This window comes from Megalopta genalis, chromosome 3 (genome assembly GCF_051020955.1).
Source record: "Megalopta genalis isolate 19385.01 chromosome 3, iyMegGena1_principal, whole genome shotgun sequence".
In the NCBI taxonomy this organism is placed as follows: Eukaryota; Metazoa; Arthropoda; class Insecta; order Hymenoptera; family Halictidae; genus Megalopta; species Megalopta genalis.
Genome location: NC_135015.1, coordinates 10,781,181 through 10,801,920, shown reverse-complemented (window position 1 = coordinate 10,801,920; position 20,740 = coordinate 10,781,181). Strand labels below are relative to the sequence as shown.

Below are 20,740 nucleotides of genomic sequence, written 5' to 3'. Positions count from 1 at the left end.
AAAATATTTCAAGAATTTAAAGATAACGTTGTATTAATTTTAACACATTATACATATACATAATATGATATAATATATATAATACGATTACATAATATTTGAGACTCTATTATTTAGATTAGGTTCTCTCTAGTAAATTGTACGATGAGGATAGCAATTTCAGTTGTATACCAACAAGTCATCACCAATAACATAAACTAATTATTTCGTTTGAGATTGTCATGTAGAAAAAGAATTCGAAGATTCCTCTTACTATAGCAGAATAATTGAAAGTTCTTTCAATAGGCGCTTCCGTTGAATAAAGTACGTACTCATTAGAATATAGTCTCCGTGTCTTGCAATTAATACAATTTTTACGTTGTATAAAATTCCGAAGCCTCTGAAAAATCGTTATCATATTATGTACTTCTTCAAATTTTCATAACATTTTTGCGCGATGTTTAAAGCAACGAAGTCCAGTCAGACATGGAATGAAATTGTCGCATAAAAATGATATTCAGGATAACCGGTGAATGCGTTCGACCAGTCTGACTTGGTGGATAAAAGTAGCCCGAGATAGGCTCATTAAAAAATCTGTCTAACGCTGGCGAGATCCATGATGCGTCGTTGACGCCCATTCGCGAGAAATAAAATTGCAAGGGACTGCAACACGGGAACGTGGCTGTCCGGCATTATTCACTAGAAATTGGCCTGTGTTCCGCGCAAAGTAATGGCCGCCGAGCCGAGCAGTTCAACGTACACCAGTTTTCGCAACTTTCAGGCCAGCGTGTTTCTAGCGCACGGATTTCTATATCACGCGCGATTTTACCGGCTGCGTATTACAGTCGGGATATATTTCACCAAACCAATTAAAGAACTGCGAGTTCCGCGTCACAATGTGCACAGCTTGCATAGAAGGTGTCCTGGGCTGGGGCAGAATAATTGAATCGCAAAATTTCGCGCAGGTGAGGATCGAAGGAAGGTTTAACAGACGATCAATCCTCTGCGAATACATTCGAGGTAATTTTCCCGTGAAACGGGATTTGGTTTTAAGGCCTAGATCTCGGGCAAAAACGAAAAGATCGTTCGTCGTATCTTCCAATTACTTTTCCCCCATCGTTTTTTGCTAGTTTAACAGCATCTATTTTTCATTTGTTCTACAGCTTGCTGCGAACTCAGATGCAATTTCTACGTGTGTACAAACACTCGTTGTTTGCATTTTTTTTGTTTATTATTTGCAACTACAAAACAGACAGAGGGAGCCTTCCGATAATTTTAATACAATGATGATGGTAGGTTCATCTAATTTGTATAATAATAATAGCACGTTTTACGTAACGTTTTTGTTTCTTCTTTTTTGTTATTACTAGTTGATTCGTTACAATGCATTTAGCGAAACACGTAATTATTTAAATAATATAATTTCTTGAATACGGTTATGTCAATACGACCAATATTACATAAAATTGAAAATTAATTTTCAATAAATATAGGTTCGCTAAATATTTTTGTGTTCGTATTTACAACACTGTCATCAGTGCAATTCGAAATTAATTAATTAATTACATCGGTGCGATTCTGTTAAATTGTTGTGTATTGTGTGTTGTCGTTGAACGACCGAAGATCGGCGTTTTTCAACCGTGAATTCTATTTGCAGCGTACACAATTTTATTTATTTTGAATCGAAACCGCGACCGCCGGAACAACGCTTCGTCGCCAAATTGTTTGTGAAGATTTATTAAATATATTGGGATTATGGAATGGAAATGAATATGATTCTAATTCTTTTCTTAAAAAGACTTTATTTTATTCCTTTATTGAGAGAAGGTATATGGGCGAAAACGATCGAGCGACCAAACTCTACTGAGAGTCCGGTAAGAAAAAACGCTTCTTTTATACCCTTTTTGGGTTCGTCTTGTCCACCAATCAGAGACGTTTTCTTTGTCGCGTTTCACATTGTATACGTGACGCTGGGACCCCCAAACAGTCAGGGTACGATGCATATCTAATGGTACCGGTGATGATGTATCGCGGTATCTACTATATACAGTTTATATCACCGTCGTTGCCCGCTGACGGAACCGACGAAAATGTAAACCGATATCTTAGTATCTTAGTACTAAGTAAACTATAGATTAACCCTTAAATGCATGAATTTTTGTTTTGAATTTAAAAAAATTGTCTTTTATAGGAATGTAGTCACATATATAGGTTACGTAAAAAATAAATAAAAAAATCTAGGTAATAATATTGAGTATTTATTTTGAAAAAAGTTGTATGCAGACTTTTGGCAACAATATGCGTTTATTACTAAAATTATTGTAGACGTAAACAAATGGTCATGTATTTATATTATCTATTAGTATAGGAATTTTCACATTATTTATAAATGAAATGCAGCGAAACAATTGCGATTTTTGTTGTGACACAAAGCAACCTTGCATTTGATGCACTCTCAGTCCGTGAAACTCGAAAAAAGAAAATATCTCTCCAAGTAACACATTGAAGGTTATCACCCGCCACATTCAAATGTCAAAAAACATATAACTTACTCGCCAAAAGTAATGTCAAGTCTTTTATTTCACACATTGTCTATTGTTTATTGTTATCGACGTGTGTTCGGAAACGCACATGCTCAGGTTTTCGAATAAAATTAAGTGGAACTGGAATGTGGACAATTGGCAACAATATGCATTTAAGGGTTAATTTTTGTTCGAGGCTAAAATTTCAACAAAATACAACATTGATTCTACTCTTCGTCGAACCGCGAGCACTACGACGCAACATTGTACCGCGCGTGTGTAAGAAACAAAGCCCGTTGCACGATGTTTTAACCGTGCAGCATTCCCGGCCGTTTCATTAAAGCGCAAAATTATGTTACAGACCACCGACGAGCATTTCGCTTCGTAATTAAAAACCCGTTTCGTTTCCCAACTACTGGGCAAACAGTTAAATTGTGCCGAGTCCTGTTGTGAAAAGCGAAAGAAACCACAGATAATATACGAAGTTGTTCGAAACATTTCCGCGAAGCTCGTGCGTCGTTAAACGCCCGTGCCCCGCCGTGCAAAGTTGGACCAGCGCGCCTGAAACAAAATGAAAAGAAGCAGGCGAGGAAAAAGGTTTGAGAAAGGAGTATAACAGCGACCCGTAATACTCGCTTGATAATGGTTCGGCCTCTAGAGACCCAAACATCAACGTAGACGCAACTTTTCAAGCGATAACAAACAAAAGACATTTCATTCAGCGGACTTTACTTTGAAAGGCGGCAGATAAGGGAGATCGTGGTTCAAAGCGAAAATAGATCTTAGAGTACGATTGCGCGGAAACGGTTGCTATTAAATCGTAAATGTTCATTCTTGTTAACTCGACGTTCCATCTCGTTTTCAGAGAAATTAATCGCTTTATATTACTCGCGTGGACGTTAACACGTTCCGTGCCACGTGTACCATCGATGGTACACGCTTGCATGTTTACTTAGTGAACTGAACAAATTGTTTACAAGAAATTTAGAACCGAAGAATCAATTTCCACCGCAAGAATGGTCGTTGATAAGTTTTTGTTACGTTGTTATGTGTACGAGAATTAATAATTGCACGTAATACATCAAGTTTTAGTAAAATATCAAAGTGTGAAGATTCGAGTAAAAAAAGCTCGGCACGGAACGTGTTAATAAGTAAACAATCTATAAACCAAGGCCATCTCGAATGACGTATCAGACATAACTGTTACGCAATTATTTATGCGGAAAATTCAACTCGGAATTAAAACCGCGCGAACTTGTGAGCTGACCTATTACACAGACCAAAAAGAGAATTTTGAAAGTTTCGCATTTAGAAATATTAATATAATATTAATTATTTAAAAATCGCGGACGGAAATAGCCTGCAATGTTCGCAAATTTTATTCTAGTTCCTCGAGCTCTATCGCATCTTTTTATTGCAGCATGAGTATAATTCGTGCGCGAGCAATCATGTTTCAATCCCATTCGCTTTGGACGCGCTTTTGATCCTTGAATTAACTGAAGTCAATTATTCCTTAACTAGATACTATGAACCCCTCTGCAATATTAATCAAGTCCGGTTCTGCACGGTGGTTTTTCCCGTTCCCCGTGTCAGCGAATGGCGACTCTGCCGAACTTCGCCATTTATTAAACGCGTTTTCGCATAGCGAAACGGTTCTACTGTTGACGCTCGCGTTTACTTGTTCCTCGTAGCGCGCTTGAAATTTTGGTCGGCTGGTAACAACGCGTGTCGTCGAGCTTTCAGTGGTACGAGTTCGCGTAGCCGACATTGCGTCGCTAATTACGCTGACGAGCATAGGAAAAATGTCTGTTCGCCATGGGAAACCGCTAAGGGCTCTATCCGAAGCGATCGTTTCTCGTTCGTTGAACTTTTCATTTTTTCCGATGAACCGAAAATTATTCACCTAAATAATCTCAGCGATCGTAGAGTTTCGAATTGATTGAGAATTTCTTAGCATCAAATGACGACAATGCATCGATGACAATGGCGGTTGTCCCCCGGTTTTAACCGTGCGCCCGGTTTCGGCCGTGCTTTCTCTACTTTTGAATAGATTAGTCGGCTCCGATCGCCGATCGACGGAAATAAGATATTTGAAGTCTGCCGGACTCGCGTTGCACGCGTTGTTCTATTGGTTTTATATTATCCATCCCTTCGTCCAGACGTCAGCTATCGGGAAATAGTTTTAATCCTTCCGACGACTACGATTTCAATCGCACTGACGTCGTCGATGTCGATATTTCAGAACGCGAGGGCGGCACTCAACAGCCGACCAGAGTGTGCGACGTCGAATATTACGGATTGTCCTCACCAGTGAACGGTTCCGTAGTGCATCCGGAGCCTCACCGATTACCCGCCATGAAGGGGCCAGTAAAATGCAGGCAGCACTTCATCCCGGAGCCTAATCAGTCGGTCATCATTCGCGTAAGTCCTCCGATCTATACTTAGCCAGCCTGGCACGGCACGCAGACCAAAAAGTACTTGCCGGTGTCTATTAATTCTTTTCCGGTTCTACATCGAACTCGGCGTTCGACTTTATTGCTATTATTGCTATTATTGCTTTATTGCTATTAGTGCGCGTCCCTCTGATTTATATCGGATACGCATCTCGCAATTACACCGTATCAGAGACAATTCGATCGGCTCTTGAACGCTGCAAATAATTTCGTCGAATGGTGAATTAAAATATGCCGGATGCAAGCTGAACACGAATTTTTAACCATTGTCCGTCTCGCAGTTTTACAATTCTTTTTGTTTTCTCTCGTCGGCTTATCCTTTTCGAGAAACTAATTCGCGTTGTTCGTCGATTAACGTGCAACGAATTGACACGAAGAATGGATGAGATCTTCGCTTCGCGACGACTATGAATAGAGAAAAATTGATTGAAATTCGTTGTAAATTCGTAATGTACAAAATTATTTTGCGCGTTGCAACGTTAAGTATCAAGTACGATACAGAGAAATTGATCCAAATTAATTGTAAATTCGTAATAGAAATTCGTTCGCGTATAGAAATATTAGGTATTAGGCGTTTGAGTAATTTTTATCGTCAAAAATTTCAGCATTTACTTTTCAGCAATCTTTGAGGACTGATCAATTTTTTGAGAAATTAATATACTTAGTTTTGAGCAATCTTTGAGCAATCAACTTTGAAAACTTACAATTTCGTACTCTCAAGCAATTCTTGGAGGTTTAAACATTGAAGGACACATACGTTTGAGCAATTTGTAGCAATACATCCGCATTGGGCGGATTAATATGTATTGGGATTATGGAATGGAAATGAATATGATTCTAATTCTTTTCTTAAAAAGACTTTATTTTATTCCTTTATTGAGAGAAGGTATATGGGCGAAAACGATCGAGCGACCAAACTCTACTGAGAGTCCGGTAAGAAAAAACGCTTCTTTTATACCCTTTTTGGGTTCGTCTTGTCCACCAATCAGAGACGTTTTCTTTGTCGCGTTTCACATTGTATACGTGACGCTGGGACCCCCAAACAGTCAGGGTACGATGTATCTCTAATGGTACCGGTGATGATGTATCGCGGTATCTACTATATACAGTTTACATCACCGTCGTTGCCCGCTGACGGAACCGACGAAAATGTAAACCGATATCTTAGTATCTTAGTACTAAGTAAACTATAGATTAATTTTTGTTCGAGGCTAAAATTTCAACAATATGATTAAAAGTATGAGACCTGTATGGCCTCGCTACGTACGATTTCAGTTAATAAGAAGCGTATCAAATTGTCGCAACAAAAATGTGATAAAAGGATTCTAGAGGTCTCCGCGTCGTCAAGGATTCTAGAAGTCTCCGCGTCGTCAAGGATTCTAGAATTTCCTCCGTAAGCGAACCTGTACCGTAGATCACTAAACGGTGGCTGGTTCGTTTGAAGGTGGAGAGCAGCTCGGAGCGGAGGCCAAACAACCCTTGCGAAACCAAGTGCGGGGACAGCGGCTGTCACTGCGTCAGCAGCGAGTCCCTAGAGAACATGGACCACCTTCTGCTCGTCTCTGAAACAGGTCATATCGTCACCTGTTTCTGTGGAAATTATCAGGTGAGCGGAAATCCCGGATAATGGTGATCTTTTCAAATCCACACGACTATTTTGAAAGTTTACACGGAAATTGAAAACTCGATTAGACTGTCGAAGTGTGCGCCTGGTCTCCGAAAACGAACGAGTGGAATTCGTAGCATTCTCGGACACGTAGAGTGAAGTGTTTCTGCTCGAACAAGTGATATGGGTCTATAGTTTGTCAGACACGTGGAACTCTTGTTCAGACAAGCACCGGGCATTATCTGATGATGAAGCAAACGCCACGTTTCTAGATAATGTAGGAAACAATTCTGTGGCTGCGAGAGAGATCATTATTACATTTTTTCACTTCCGAGATGTCGCTTAAAGTTCTCTAATACTTGGTGTTGGTACTGTTTCAAATTGCATAATTGTTTTTTGATATAGAGAATTTAAATCGCAATGTTTTTTCTGATAAATACGTAAATCCTATATGCTACAGTTCAATTAATGTATTAATTTAAATTTATTGAAATTAGAATCGGATGTATTTAATTTTGATACGTTTATTCAATTTCTTAAATAATGGAGACCTTTCGAAACGTTCACAAAACCCCGAATTCGTATTTAACAATAGAAATATCAAGGCCTAAGCGCGACTAACATATATTTTTCTTTATAACATTGACAAGATTGGATTTAGTCTAACTTCGTATAATTTCTATTACAATTGGACTGCGGATTTTATGCAGTTGTGATAAACATGGATAGCTGTAATTTCAAAGAGAAGAGTCAGTAAGAGAGTTCAAGCATATCTTTCTATCTACTAGAATTATTAAAGAAAGAAATAAGTTGATGAATCGTAGACAATTTTTATTAAAAAATCAATCATCATTGATTTTAAGAAAAAAAAGAAAGTATTAAAAATTAAAAAATATCATTTATTAAAAATAGTATATAAATAGAGTTCATGTATTTTTAAATATCTATATTGTCTGTAATATATTTAATCAGCAAGATATTGATAGATTTTATAATATTATAATATCTTAATATTTATAATGTCGTAGTATCTTAATATTTATAATATTATTATATCTAGTGTTATTTCAGTTCGGTTATTTCATTTTGCCGAATATATTTACACTGCAGTTCTGCGTAAATTTAACTAGAGTACAAAACTCAGTACAGTGAAAGAATGGATAAGATTCCCAAATTTCCTTTGGAACACCGGTACTTATATTACAAAAAGATCAATTTTTCCAACATTCTAGTTTCTGCCAATAGTACTACCACGGAACAGCGTAATCGCACTGCAGACACATCAAACAAATAAAAGCTAAATCTGATTTATGATAGAAATATTCGATTCAACAAATTTCCATCTGCTTCGATAAGTAGTTATATCTTTTAGATATATCGAACTCGCGAAATACCGTGTAGGATAACAGAACGCGCGAGCTTATAAAATCGTTCGAGAAGCGTTACAGAAACAAACGGCGATTGCTTTGTGTTTGAATTCCGCGGGAACAATTTCCGCCGTCAGGGCGTTATCGGCGTATGAATTCGCGGGTTTTATAAAAGCAATGGGAATGCAAAGCGTCGATACGAATTGGCAGTTATAAGCCGATTCTTCGGGACTCTTTCGAAGCTAATGCACGGAACAAGGATTGTTGCTGCAGCGCCGTTGAATGACGACGCGGCGCGGCGGAGATCGGCGGGGTGTCGCATCATTGACCGGGATCGTTTAATCCGAAAAACGCTCGGCAAGCACTACCCCCGACGCCGCCGTTCTCTTTTCCTCTTTTATTTCTGCCGCTCACGTCCGACTGCCACCGTTTCATTCAAGTTTCATTCACGGACAAATGCGGCACTCGCCGATTGTATTGGCCGGACACTGAATGCTCTCTCGTTCTATTCAACACCTATTCCATCAGTCGGAGCTGGAATTACTTCGAGCGATTTCACCGTTTTGCGAATAAAACAAATAATGCGCGAGCACAGTGAAAGTCCGGAACAAGAAGTGCTGGAAAACGGAGAAATTGTTTTTACGTTCGATACGAGACGGGGCGCGGGGTGGTGCCAGGGGGGAGGGATAAAGAGAAAAAGAGATCTCGCGTCCAGCAATTTACGAAACGCTTCCCCGTAGGGGGTGAAATATGTTCCGATCGGCCCCGGCTGATGAAATTAACTTTCCTCGAATCTTGCCCTAATCGAAACTTTCCCAGTCATCTATTCTCTCTTCCGGAATAAGCCTCCCCGTCCTGTCCGCGCGCGCCCTGAAAATCCCACATGCTTTCGCCTGCTTTCTTTGTTTCGACGCCGGATTCGCGATCAACTTCAAATTGCTTCTTCAACTTCGGGCTCCGGAAACTTTTTTCACGGCTTGCAACGCGAAATTTCCCATCGATGCAGGTAATTTTACGGAAAAAATAACGACCCCGAGCTCTCCGCTTGCCTTCCATTATCCGTGAACTGCTTCTAATGAAAATGTTCGGTAAACATGCTGCACACTTAATTTAACAATAAATAAAAATCGTGCTTCTCGAGCTTCACCTTGTTCTTCGCAAGGACGAATTACTCGGTGAATTATTGATGAACGTAGAACTCGTTGAAATGTAGAAATGTAGAAACCGAAATTACACGAAGTTTACTTTTTAAGGGTGTCTTCTGGTCCCGAAGGTTATCTTCATTACTTTCTCAGAAGAATTACATCGGTGGATTGTATAGTTCTATAGTTCAATGTTTCAAGAGTAAAAGATAATTTGTTCATGCACAAACATTGCAAATATATGTAGAAACTGATGTAACCGTACAATTCACTGGTTTCGCCCTTAAATGCATATTGTTGCCAAAATTGTCTACATTCCAGTTCCACTTAATTTTATTCAAAAACCTGAGTATGTGCGTTTCCGAACACACGTTGATAACAATAGACAATAGACCATGTGTGAAAGAAAAGACTTGACATTACTTTTGGCGAGTAAGTAAGTAAGTAAGTAAGAGATATTTTCTTTTTTCGAGTTTCCTATAAAGGAGTGATTTATCTAATTGAAAAAAAAATTACTTCATTTGATGTTGCATTTGAAAATTTTACTGGATATATGCCAATAATTTTAGTAATAAACGCATATTGTTGCCAAAAGTCTACATACAACTTTTTTCAAAATAAATACTCAATATTATTACCTAGATTTTTTTATTTATTTTTTACGTAACCTATGACTACATTCCTATAAAAAACGATTTTTTAAAATTCGAAACAAAAAATCATGAATTTAATCATGAATTTATTTAAGGGTTAACGAAGAAAATTCGCTAAGTGAGGAAAATAACTCTCTAGACCAGAAGACCCCCTTAACGACAATGCTTCCAAATTCTTGTCATGTCTTTGAATGACTTTGTATTTGACCTATTCATTTTTCTACGTTCAAAAATCCGTCAAAACTTGTAACGCGCGTACTTGCAGCAGAGGAAATTTTATTGTTTCTTTAAATTCCTCTTGGAAAATGTGACTCTACGTTCGAAAAATATATTAGAAACTACTAGTGACTAGAAAGGGAACGTCGTGATTCAGTGACGAATAGAGTTTACGTGTTTTTAAGAGGCTTAGCTTGTTCGTAAGGGGATCGTAAAAACTATTTGATAAACCTGACGGATGTTACCCTTATCTGGAATCTATTGTGCAGGACTGGCTGCCTGTCGGCATTCGCAGCTGGATACCGGTGTACATCGAGTGGTCGAGGTTCTCGGAGGCAGGCCTCAATTTCCGTGCGGCTTACGAGTTTATCAACGACACTTACTGCGGCTATCACATGACGAGCATGCCGGAAGGCGAGGTCGTGAACGGCGGTGACCTAGCCAGCACCGGATTAAAGCTCAATCAGTATTATCACCAGAGGTGCACGTGGATCTTGAAGTCGTTGACGGATCGACAGCTGACTATCGAAGTGAAATCTACGCAGAGCCGTGAGTATTCCTTCCACTAATTCTCTATGTATGTATATATTAACAACCGTGTCGAGAAGTCCGATCTCGCATTCTTTTTTATTTTGAAATCGTTGAAATTATTAGAGACTCTTGTCAACCATATACAGCAATAACATAACGATATTATGACAATAAAGAGCACAGATACAATTGTTCAGTATTGTTGCAGAATATAATTATCCAGTATCAGTTAGAACATTTATTTATTTACCGGCAGTTTTCTAATAGTTCTTTCGAAGACGAAGATAAGCAATGAAATATTTCTTAAAAAATTGTTCAAAAGCGTTGATAATTTCAGTCATAATCCGGAACATTGTTTGAATTAATACAAGCGAACAACTTCTTTTGAAATAATTCTCGAGCTTCTCTTAGGCATATCTCGATCATTAAAAAGCCTATTGATGGACATCTGGTACATAAATTGTTAACGAAGAACGCCTTCGAATTTTTCCGGCTGTAGAACTTGGCAATCGCCACTGCGTTGAATGTTTTATGATTAAGAATGAGATTAACGGCGCCGAAAGTTACGACTTTAATCTTTCGCGGTTACGTCGGCTAAAGGTTCGTCCGTTGTTCCGCCGGCGAACGAGCGTGTATCTGAGGGGAAAAAATGCTCGCGAATAAGAACGAGTAGTTAATACATATTTGTAGAATAATCGTAGCTAAACCTCCTTTGACCGCCGTCGCGTTCTCCGCAATCCCTCTATAAGCCCCCGGAAAGAGAATTGCCAAACAAGAAGGAATAGTAAACTTTTTTCGCAGCGAGAAGTCTCTGAAGAATCCCGGGCTGGAAACCTTAATTCGCGAACTACTTGCAACGCTTAACGATATCGCGAATAATTCACGAGCCATTTCGCTCGGAAGAGACTCCGTAATTAAGCAAAGTTCAAGCTAAATAAAAGAAGCACAAAATAATATTTAACGAGCCGAAGAAATCCCTCAATCGCGACCCCGCCGAGGAAACTTCCTCTTTCTCATCCTTAATTCGAAAGAGGAAGCAAAGTCGACTGTTTCTCGGAACGGAGCTCTTTGTCTTGGCCGGGCCAGGGCCGTTGGATTCCGTTCGATTACGCTCTTCCACGGAATTCCGACCGCGCCATTGAGCATGGTCGCGGGGGCGGACTGACCAAAGAAAAGGGGAGGTAAACAGAATGCCCGAAGAAAGGAGAAACTGGCTCTCTAAGCCGCTGCCTCGAAAACGAAGCAGGACTCGAGATTAAAGGGACCATCGGATTTGCCAGGACAACGCGAACTAGTCCCGTCAGCCTACCTTTCCTCTTGATTTCCTCTTTCCTATCCTGCTCCTCTCTCTCTCTCTCTCTCTCTCTCTCTCTCTCTCTCTCTCTTCCTCTCTCTTCCTCTCTCTTCCATCCTCCCGCGTCTTTCTTAGACTTTCCGCTCTGCGCGTCGGATTCTCATCGCGAATCAACAAGCGTCCAAAGACGGGAACCGAAAGCTGTGGTCGACCAACCTCCAGAAAATGGCTTTCACACACCAAGTCGATCTCCGTTTCCGTTTTGGCGGCACCGTTTCCACTTCTCTTGCTCCACTTCTTACCGAATAGTCGCTCCAACATCTCCTCGTGATGCGTTTCAGCCCTTTGCAGGCCGAACAGTTTCGTTTTAACTCTCAACTCGAATCGAAATCGAGTCTCGGAAACCGCTGTTGTCCTTTTGTCTCGTTTGACTTTCCTGAGACCGCTTAACCGGTTTAAGATCTTCCCAGTTCGATTGCAAGACCGCCTTCGGGCATTTTCTCAAAGAAGGATATTCGCTACTGTAATTTCAAACTCGACGTACTCATTAGGTCGAGTCATAAATAACTTCCGTCTTTTCTCATCGGACATTTATTTTGTTTTCCTTTTTTACGTATTTATTTCGTTCTTTCTTATTTCATTCATTTCGAACCCTTATTTATTTAATGAAAGCAAACACTTGTTTGTCCCGGTGACGAACAATAGATTCTATTTAACTGCATCGGAAATTATTTACGACACGACCTAATATTAACGAACAATCCAGGAGTGAATTAGAAATTTTTTGAAGGAGTGATATTTATCTTCGCCGAAGTTACATTGTTGATGGTATATTCACTGTTACACGAACTGATCAATACTAAATTAACAAATAATACGATATTTAAATGTAGGACATTTTTTAAATTTAAGTGAATATACCAGTGAATATACCATCAACAATGTAACTTCGGCGAAGATTAATATCACTCCTTCAAAAAATTTCAAATTCACTCCTGGATGTAAGTTTTTTTTTACAATCGACGCAATCATAGCCATACTGTTCGTACGATCGATGCAGAATGACTGCAGCGCGTGTACAGCACGTTTGTTATTCGCGATTTCAGTTTTGAAAAATTCCTGTCAATAGAGAAAAAGCATCGAACCCAGAGAAACCAGGTGAATTTAATTTCACCATATATTTCTCATACAAAATCGCTTGTTTTGCTATTTCCGTTCTCGTCAAATACTGAATTCGATAGAAGCCTTATAAATGACGGAAATGACGAATATTTAATTGTGAAACACAAAGAACGATCGGTCAATGTCAAATTTCAACAGCATTGAATTAACACATGAAATATTGAAATGAATCCGCCGAATCGTTATCGATTATCGAGAATTCGCTCTTCCATGCATCGCGTCGTTCAGAGTCAAGAATAAAACGCACGCGTATTGCCGAACACCCATTAAGGGAGCTCGTTTCGCAATTAATTGTCGCGGATGCAACATTTGACGCACCAAAAAGTTTGACTCGATTGTCAATATCTCTGCAATCATCGAGGCCAGTTAATTGATTCCGGTTGGATTATTAGCACGTCCGACTTGTATTTACCAACCGCATTTGTTTCTTTGTTCGTAATTATCCTTAATTGACAGCAACTTTCGCGAATATCAGTTGCTGCCATTTGGATTGCGAGTGACAAATTTTACAATAATTAAAAATTTCTTCAAAATTCCAATTTCATCGTTCACGAGATATAGTAACATTTGTTATTTGGCTTGCAAATTTCACTGATTATCAAAACTGTTCGTAAACCCGTAGCCAAGAGAACAATTAACCTGTCCGGCTGTGTAATTATAAAGAAGAAATAAAAAGTATATTTCCAAAGTGTTGAAGGAACAACGAAAAACTTTTAAGTATAATAATCGGTTTTACTAATCTCATCGGAACAAAAAATGTTATGCGAATCTCACTTTCTTACAGCGCAGAAGAGAACGTCTCCTTGGGGCGCATGAAAACGTAACGCCTCGATATTTAGTACAACTTTTTCACTCTTGGGGAGGCACATTAAATTATGCCGTCGAGTTCTTCAGACACTGGTTTCCCTCGCGAGAAATGCAAACCATTCGCGCGGTTCACTGAATTTGCTCTGTTTCCTTTTTTTTCTGTTTTCCACAGGTCCCTGCACCGCCTGGAACCTGACGATACACGAATACAACAAAACTGGAGACCCGGCAGGACCCAGATTACACACATTCTGCTCGCGGGACACCCACAAAACTTTCACCCTCCCATGGAAAACAAACAGTGTGGTGCTTAGGTGAGTTTTCTGACGGTTGATGAAAATTCATCACGCAGCATGCATTTGAACATTTTATAAATATCAGATCCCTGCATTCTAAACTCAAAATTAATTTTTGTTATCGACTTATTGATAAATAATATCGTTCGAGTTGTAACTCGATGTGGGATAGAAGCTAATATTTCACACTATAGTTGCGAGAAAATGTGACTTTATTTCCTTGGTATTTTTTAAACTTTTTCAGTTTCGATATCGAAAATTTGGTGCAACATTTTTAAACATAATTTGTAAATTTTCGATATCGAAACTGAAAAAGTTTAAAAAATACCAAGGAGATAAGGTCACTTTTTCTCGCAACTATAGTGTGAAATATTAGCTTCTATCCCACATCAAAATTTCAGCAGAGAAGACGACTTGCAGCACTTCACTGCTCTGCGCAAACTGCACCGCTCTATAAAGTTAGAATTCGACTAAATAATTAATTGCCCGAAAATATGATTTATTCGGACCGAAACTATGTAGAATTATTACGCAGATATTACGTTTTGCACGTTTCGTATCGCTACACTGGATCGTGTTTACGCGAGCTGCCGGAGGCGTTTACGAGATGTTTTTAATGAAATATAGTTCGAGATGTAGTGACGAGAAGTTATGAACATGAAAACTGGTTTGCTTTAATTATTTCAGGAGTTTACGATGCGGTTGTAATTAAATTGTACTGCTACATTCGCTCAGAAAAGTGGCGGCGGTGATTTTAATGAAAATTAAGACAAGGTACTTCGAGGAAAGTGGATAAATGAACTTCGAGGAAAGTAAACAAAAAAAAAACACCGTGCCTCGAGAATAATTAGTCTATTTTATTACACTCGAAAGTACTGTGAAAATGTTTTGAAATCGCTACAAGATATAAAACTTCGACAATCTCTATCGTGTACAAGAAAGTGATTTTTATAGATGATAGTTACATTTTCAACTTCAACAATTTTTTCTGCCATAACTTATGATCTGATCTGATCCATAGCATTATCTAACAATTCAGGAGTAGAGTATTTTCGTTGCAGCTACAAATAATTCTTCTTATAAGATCTTGTTTTCTTATCAGGTCATAAGTTATGGCAGAAAAAATTGTTGAAGTTGAAAATTTAATTAAATTTCATTCTATTGAATGAAATCTGACAATGCAGAAGACAACTATTTTTAGGATACAAAAATATACAGGAAAGCCTCCTGAATCTGTATCATACAAAAAAAGTTTGTTTATTGTAGCACAGAAAGAGTTCAGATGATTCTTACCACTATTCCCATAAGGTACAATGATAAATCCGGCAAGGATCATCTGCTTCTGCAAATGTGGAAATAACGCCAGAACACGCAGTAGCAAAACGCTCAAACTATTAGCCAAAATCAATTGTAGGTAATTTTATCTGCAAGCTTCAGCGTTATGCTACTGCGCATGATGGCGTTAAATGTAGATTTTTATGAGTTTTTCATAGTGCCGCCATCTGTATCAGAATCTGAATCACAGTCAAGATATAGAAGCAAACTAGACATCCAATGAATTATTTTGTAACTCAAAAATGGAGCTTCAGAAGCTCAGAAACCAATATTTCAGAAATCTGAGCTGATAATAATACTTATTCATATTTAAAAAATTTTAATGAGTTTTTTCAATAATAATGTTAGACTTTTTACAATCTGAAGCTAGGAACATTACAAACTTCGAAATGCGTGTTTCGTCAAAAACGTTGGACGTCTGACTTTTCATTGACTCGTACTACTCGCGAAATTTCAGAAACTATCAAGTAGCACAAGTCAGTAAAAGGTCAGGCGTTCAAAATTTGTCGACGTGCGACGTTTCGGTGACTCAAAAGTAAATTTTCGAATGTGTATGATTATATGTATAAAGATATATATATATAAAGATCTGTACCATAACTGACAAAATTATATATATATATATATATATATATATATATATATATATATGTAATGTATAATATGTAATATATAATATAATATAATATAATATAATATAGTATTCTCTCTATAACTACAAAAAAGATCTGTACCATAACTGACAAAATTATAATATACATATATATGTAATGTATAATATGTAATGTATAATATGTAATGTATAATATGTAATATATAATATAATATAATATATATATATATATATATATATTATATATTATAATTTATATATTATAAATTAATTAATATAATATATAATATATATATATATTATATTATATTATATATTACATATTATACATTACATATATATGTATATTATAATTTTGTCAGTTATGGTACAGATCTTTTTTGTAGTTATAGAGAAAATACTCTATTCTGAAAATAATGCGACATTTAGCTACCTTCTCGGTGTTTTCAGTGAAGAGCATAGCACGATACTGATGGGATCGTCGTTTGTTTGCAGATTACAAGCTTTGGGAAGAACGGCGCCCGCTTACACGATAAAATGGAGGAGCCAATCGGTAATCGCAAACACCCACAAAAGCGCACCGTCACCAGCACCGAATCATGTGCTCAGTTCCTCGACCGGAAGTGGACCTCAACGAACACTGATTCCAGCACTCACCACGATATTTCTTATCTACGCGGCCGGTTATTAAGTGAACGAACTCCATGCATTGTTCCCGTAAACGTTCCTGCTCTATGAGAAACAAACTACGCGAACTAACCCAGGGATTGTTTTGCATATGTACATATGTGTACTACGTTTAAGTAAAACGTTGATGCTCGTGTTTTCTTCGCGCTAAACCTACGGAGCACTAAACCAATCGGCGTTGTCTGGCATCAAAATGACAGCATTGTATTTATTTAACTATTAAATTAGAAACTTTCACGAATATATCGGAATTTTTCAGACCTTTGTATGTCTAAAATAATCAGAAATCAGGCCGGAAATGAGAAAAGGCAGATCACGTTAGCGATAAACCATATTATCGGCGCAGAGTTAAAGTACCTTCATAGTTTGATGAATAATTGTAAGATAAAAAAATGATCAGAAACCAGCAGCGGTAGGTTTAGTGTATATATATATATATATGGAAGAACGCGCTACTAAACGCTTAAACAATCAGATAACCGGAGTGATCAATCCTAACGGAGCCTTGATAGTCATAGAATCGATAATTATGAAGCGTATCCATAGCGCTGGCAACAGGTTGTCTCTAAATTGTCGCACTCGAACGCAGATACAACCGTAATTATCATTATCAGTTTGTCAGACCAATGAATACGTGGACTTTCTGTAACATTCATTCTTTCTAGGAAAACAGTAAATGATATTTTTCATATGATGAAGAATTTCGTTTGTCATTATATTCTTTTCTCAATTATCTGTAGTCGATCCGGGCTCAATATAATAAAACTAAATACAGTTAGAATCGTTAATTGCATTCCACTCGACATTGTTCAAACACGAGCATTGGACGCCGATGGGAAATAAGAATTCCAAAGCAATTCGAACGAAATCTCTGAACGATCCTCGCGGATCGTGGGAGACACGTTATGATAAAACTGCGTTTGACGTCACAGTATATGGCAAATGCAATTTACTCGCGTCGAGATCCTCCAGATGATCGCGACAATGTTAACGAAGATCGACCCTAGATCGACATCGGCTCGAATCTTGGAATTCAATACTCTAGTCGAACTATATATATAAATATATAAATATACGAATTACGGATAAAAAATCGAGAAGAGATATTATATACTACGAATCACTCGGTGTATACCACTCGTTTTAGCTCTAACTCTAATAGACCGTGTACATATTATACATACGTATGCATATACATAAAGATACACGCCGGGTGATACGTCTACGAGGAGAGGCGTAAATGTGTCTGTCATTTCGAAAATAGTGACAATCTTACTAGAACACGAGGGCATACGTCTTTATAGAAAATATACACGAATGCAACATTATTATTTCAACTCGTTCTTTTTATATATGATCGAACACACACCGAGCAATTTTTATATAAAATTACTATAAATTTTGATTCTCTTCGATAATTGTAAACATTTATTTTCACTTGTGGCATAAAAATGCGCGCTAAAGCTGCGAAGTCCGACTGCGTTGATTTTTTTTTTATTTATCATCGATAAGCCTGAAACGTTTCGATCCACTGTAGATACAGAAAAATCCACGATCTAATTTCTGATGCTCCTATGACCTTACGGCGATCAATTGTGAGAGAAACAAAATGGTAAGCACGCACAAGCCGAGGCAGACAGATTTCGTGCGATCCCTTCCGGACGTCTCGATCCGCGCACGCATATAAATTATAAATATAGCGAGTAAAACCGACGAGGAAAGAAAAAGAATGAAAATACGCGATGCACGGATTTGAAGTAGCGAGAACCACACGTCACCTCTCTCATGCAAAATGCCAAAGTAAACGTGTAAGAAGTTATACAATTATGGTACATAGTTCTTGTACATACGTAGTAGAGCAAGGTAGGCTTTGTACAGAATATCACGGAGTACTGTTAAGAGGTCGAAGTTCATTGTATAAATTATACGATAATTTATTGTAACCAAAGGTGGGGGGGGGGCGCGACCCGGCGGATGGAAACAGATTGTATTTTAACGAACGAGCTTCGAGTGCGATTCGAGTGCACTCCTCGACTAATTGTTACCGCGTTCTACCGGAAGTCCGAGGACGTCCCTTCTTCCGCGTAAGAAACGTTCGATGCGAGACAGTTATGCATGTTACGAAGGCGGAACTAAGCAAAGATTGTTACACGGCCCGAAAGTGGAAAGAAGAATGCCTTCCGCGACGGAGAAGATGTATCAGAAGGACTTCCGGTTTACGCGACTGATTGTTAGATTAAGCCGAAAGTAAGAGCTAGGACGTGAATGTTTGATGTACGTATCGACTCGGACAGCATTCGATTAAATTTAAACGACGAGCGGAATAATCGAGTTCACCTGCTCGAAGAACCATCCATCGATGCGAACGTTTCCATCGATTCCCGTAATTTTGTAACGCGATTGCCGCGATTATTTATACACCGTGTTAGGAATAATATCCTCCGTTCCAACCACTTCTCTTGGACAAGATGTTACACTTTGCGCGTGTTCCTTTTCTACTGTACAATAACATTGCATGAGATGGGGATCTAATCAAGGGTAATCTCTCCGTTATATCATAAATTCGGTTTGTGTGCATACGGAATTTTTAACGTCGCTCGTTTCCATCCAGAGATCGAGTATTGCTTCGAAAACGTTTGCAAATGAGACTCGGATTTTTAGACCGAGGTCTATAAACAGTGAAGGATTTTAATAATCCGTCGTTCTTATTTCATTCGTTGGACCTTGTTTGAGCCGAAGGATAAGGTGTTACTCTTATCCGTTTTGCTGCAACGTAACGCAGTTCTGTTGAGAGACTTTAATGCTTGTTAAGAGGGACACATATGTTATAATTCTCGCGTTAACGCGGAATCAGCTGGATCATTATGAACCTTCAACGGTGCGAGTAAATATTCCTCCTCGAACGTTCGCGTTCGAACTTAACAGATTCTTACCGAATATTTTGTTTGTCTATGAGGATAGATTTTATTACAATGTCCGCTGGCACATATTCTTCGAATACGTAATTTCGAACGATCAGTTTACAGTAATCCAGCGGGACGAGCTTCCGATGCGTATTTTTTATTCCGAAACGATTTTAGACTTAATTTACACTAGCTGATAGAAAGACTGACTTTCCGCTCCCCCGATTGTAATTTGTATTTATGAAGGCTGGTAATGATCGGACACGGTGAAATGCGGAAGATCGAAGTCTGACTTCGTTGGCAGTTAAAGATATTAAAGTTTGTATGATAAGCGGACAGTCTCGACTGTTCCGCGAGCCACTTTTCTGCAACCTCGTCGAAACAGAGTTGAAAGTCACGATGTAATTAACTGCACCGTATTGAAAATGGGTGACACGGAAAGAAAAGAAAAAAAGAAACGCGAAAAGTTATCAGTCGAATGGTCGCACATCTTTTAATACATTGTAATACTATTGTCACCCGCGGAAACTCGTAATTTCAATGGCTTGTGTTCGAAATCGGTGAAACTGTTTCTCGAAATGCTATTGTTAGTTTTCAGGAGGAAGAGCCAATGTTAACCGCTAACGCAAAGCTAATTCTTTCTCACGTTACTCGACGGCGTGTAATTCACAACGATTGTAACACGGTTTGTTCCTTAAACGAATGTACCGGTTTTGCACAAGGCATGTCTAACTAAGGAAGAAGAAATACATGTTACATGTATGTACTAGCCGCGTATATCTAAGTCACAATAAATAGTCAATTGTTTCATATAAAGTACGAATAAAATGAAACGAAAACCAAATACATTCGTAATTTTTCATATCACTGTCTTCGTGGATACGAAAATTATTTGCACAAGTTTCAGTTTCTATGAGAGCCTCTGTAGAGATTATATTTGCACATTAATTTGTTAATCTTACAACTTCAGCCGCAGGGAGCTTAACGAGGAATATCATCTTTATCGTTATACGTTTTCGTTCGTAAATATTTATATTTATTGGAAAGATAATGAATGTACAAATGCTTTTGTACCTGTTGCATTTCGTCACTTACACATTTGTTTATTTAAACAGTTGGTTTCAGGACTGAAGAAATAGTCTATAAATAAAGAA

General features: G+C 38.2%; 1 protein-coding gene across 4 annotated transcripts in view; it reads left to right on the top strand.

Moving 5' to 3' along the window:
• The window catches only part of LOC117229670 (uncharacterized), a 447,677-nt gene extending 427,247 nt beyond the window's left edge, over positions 1-20,430 (top strand). For all 4 annotated transcript variants that reach the window (XM_033486300.2, XM_076520036.1, XM_033486299.2 and 1 more), the window contains 5 exons: positions 4,744-4,922; positions 6,399-6,560; positions 10,208-10,487; positions 13,925-14,066; positions 16,492-20,430. In XM_033486300.2, coding sequence (XP_033342191.1) covers positions 4,744-4,922; positions 6,399-6,560; positions 10,208-10,487; positions 13,925-14,066; positions 16,492-16,687 — 959 coding nt within the window. In that variant the 3' untranslated portion in view covers positions 16,688-20,430. The remainder of the gene's footprint in view (positions 1-4,743; positions 4,923-6,398; positions 6,561-10,207; positions 10,488-13,924; positions 14,067-16,491) is intronic.
• Positions 20,431-20,740: the final 310 nt, after the last annotated feature.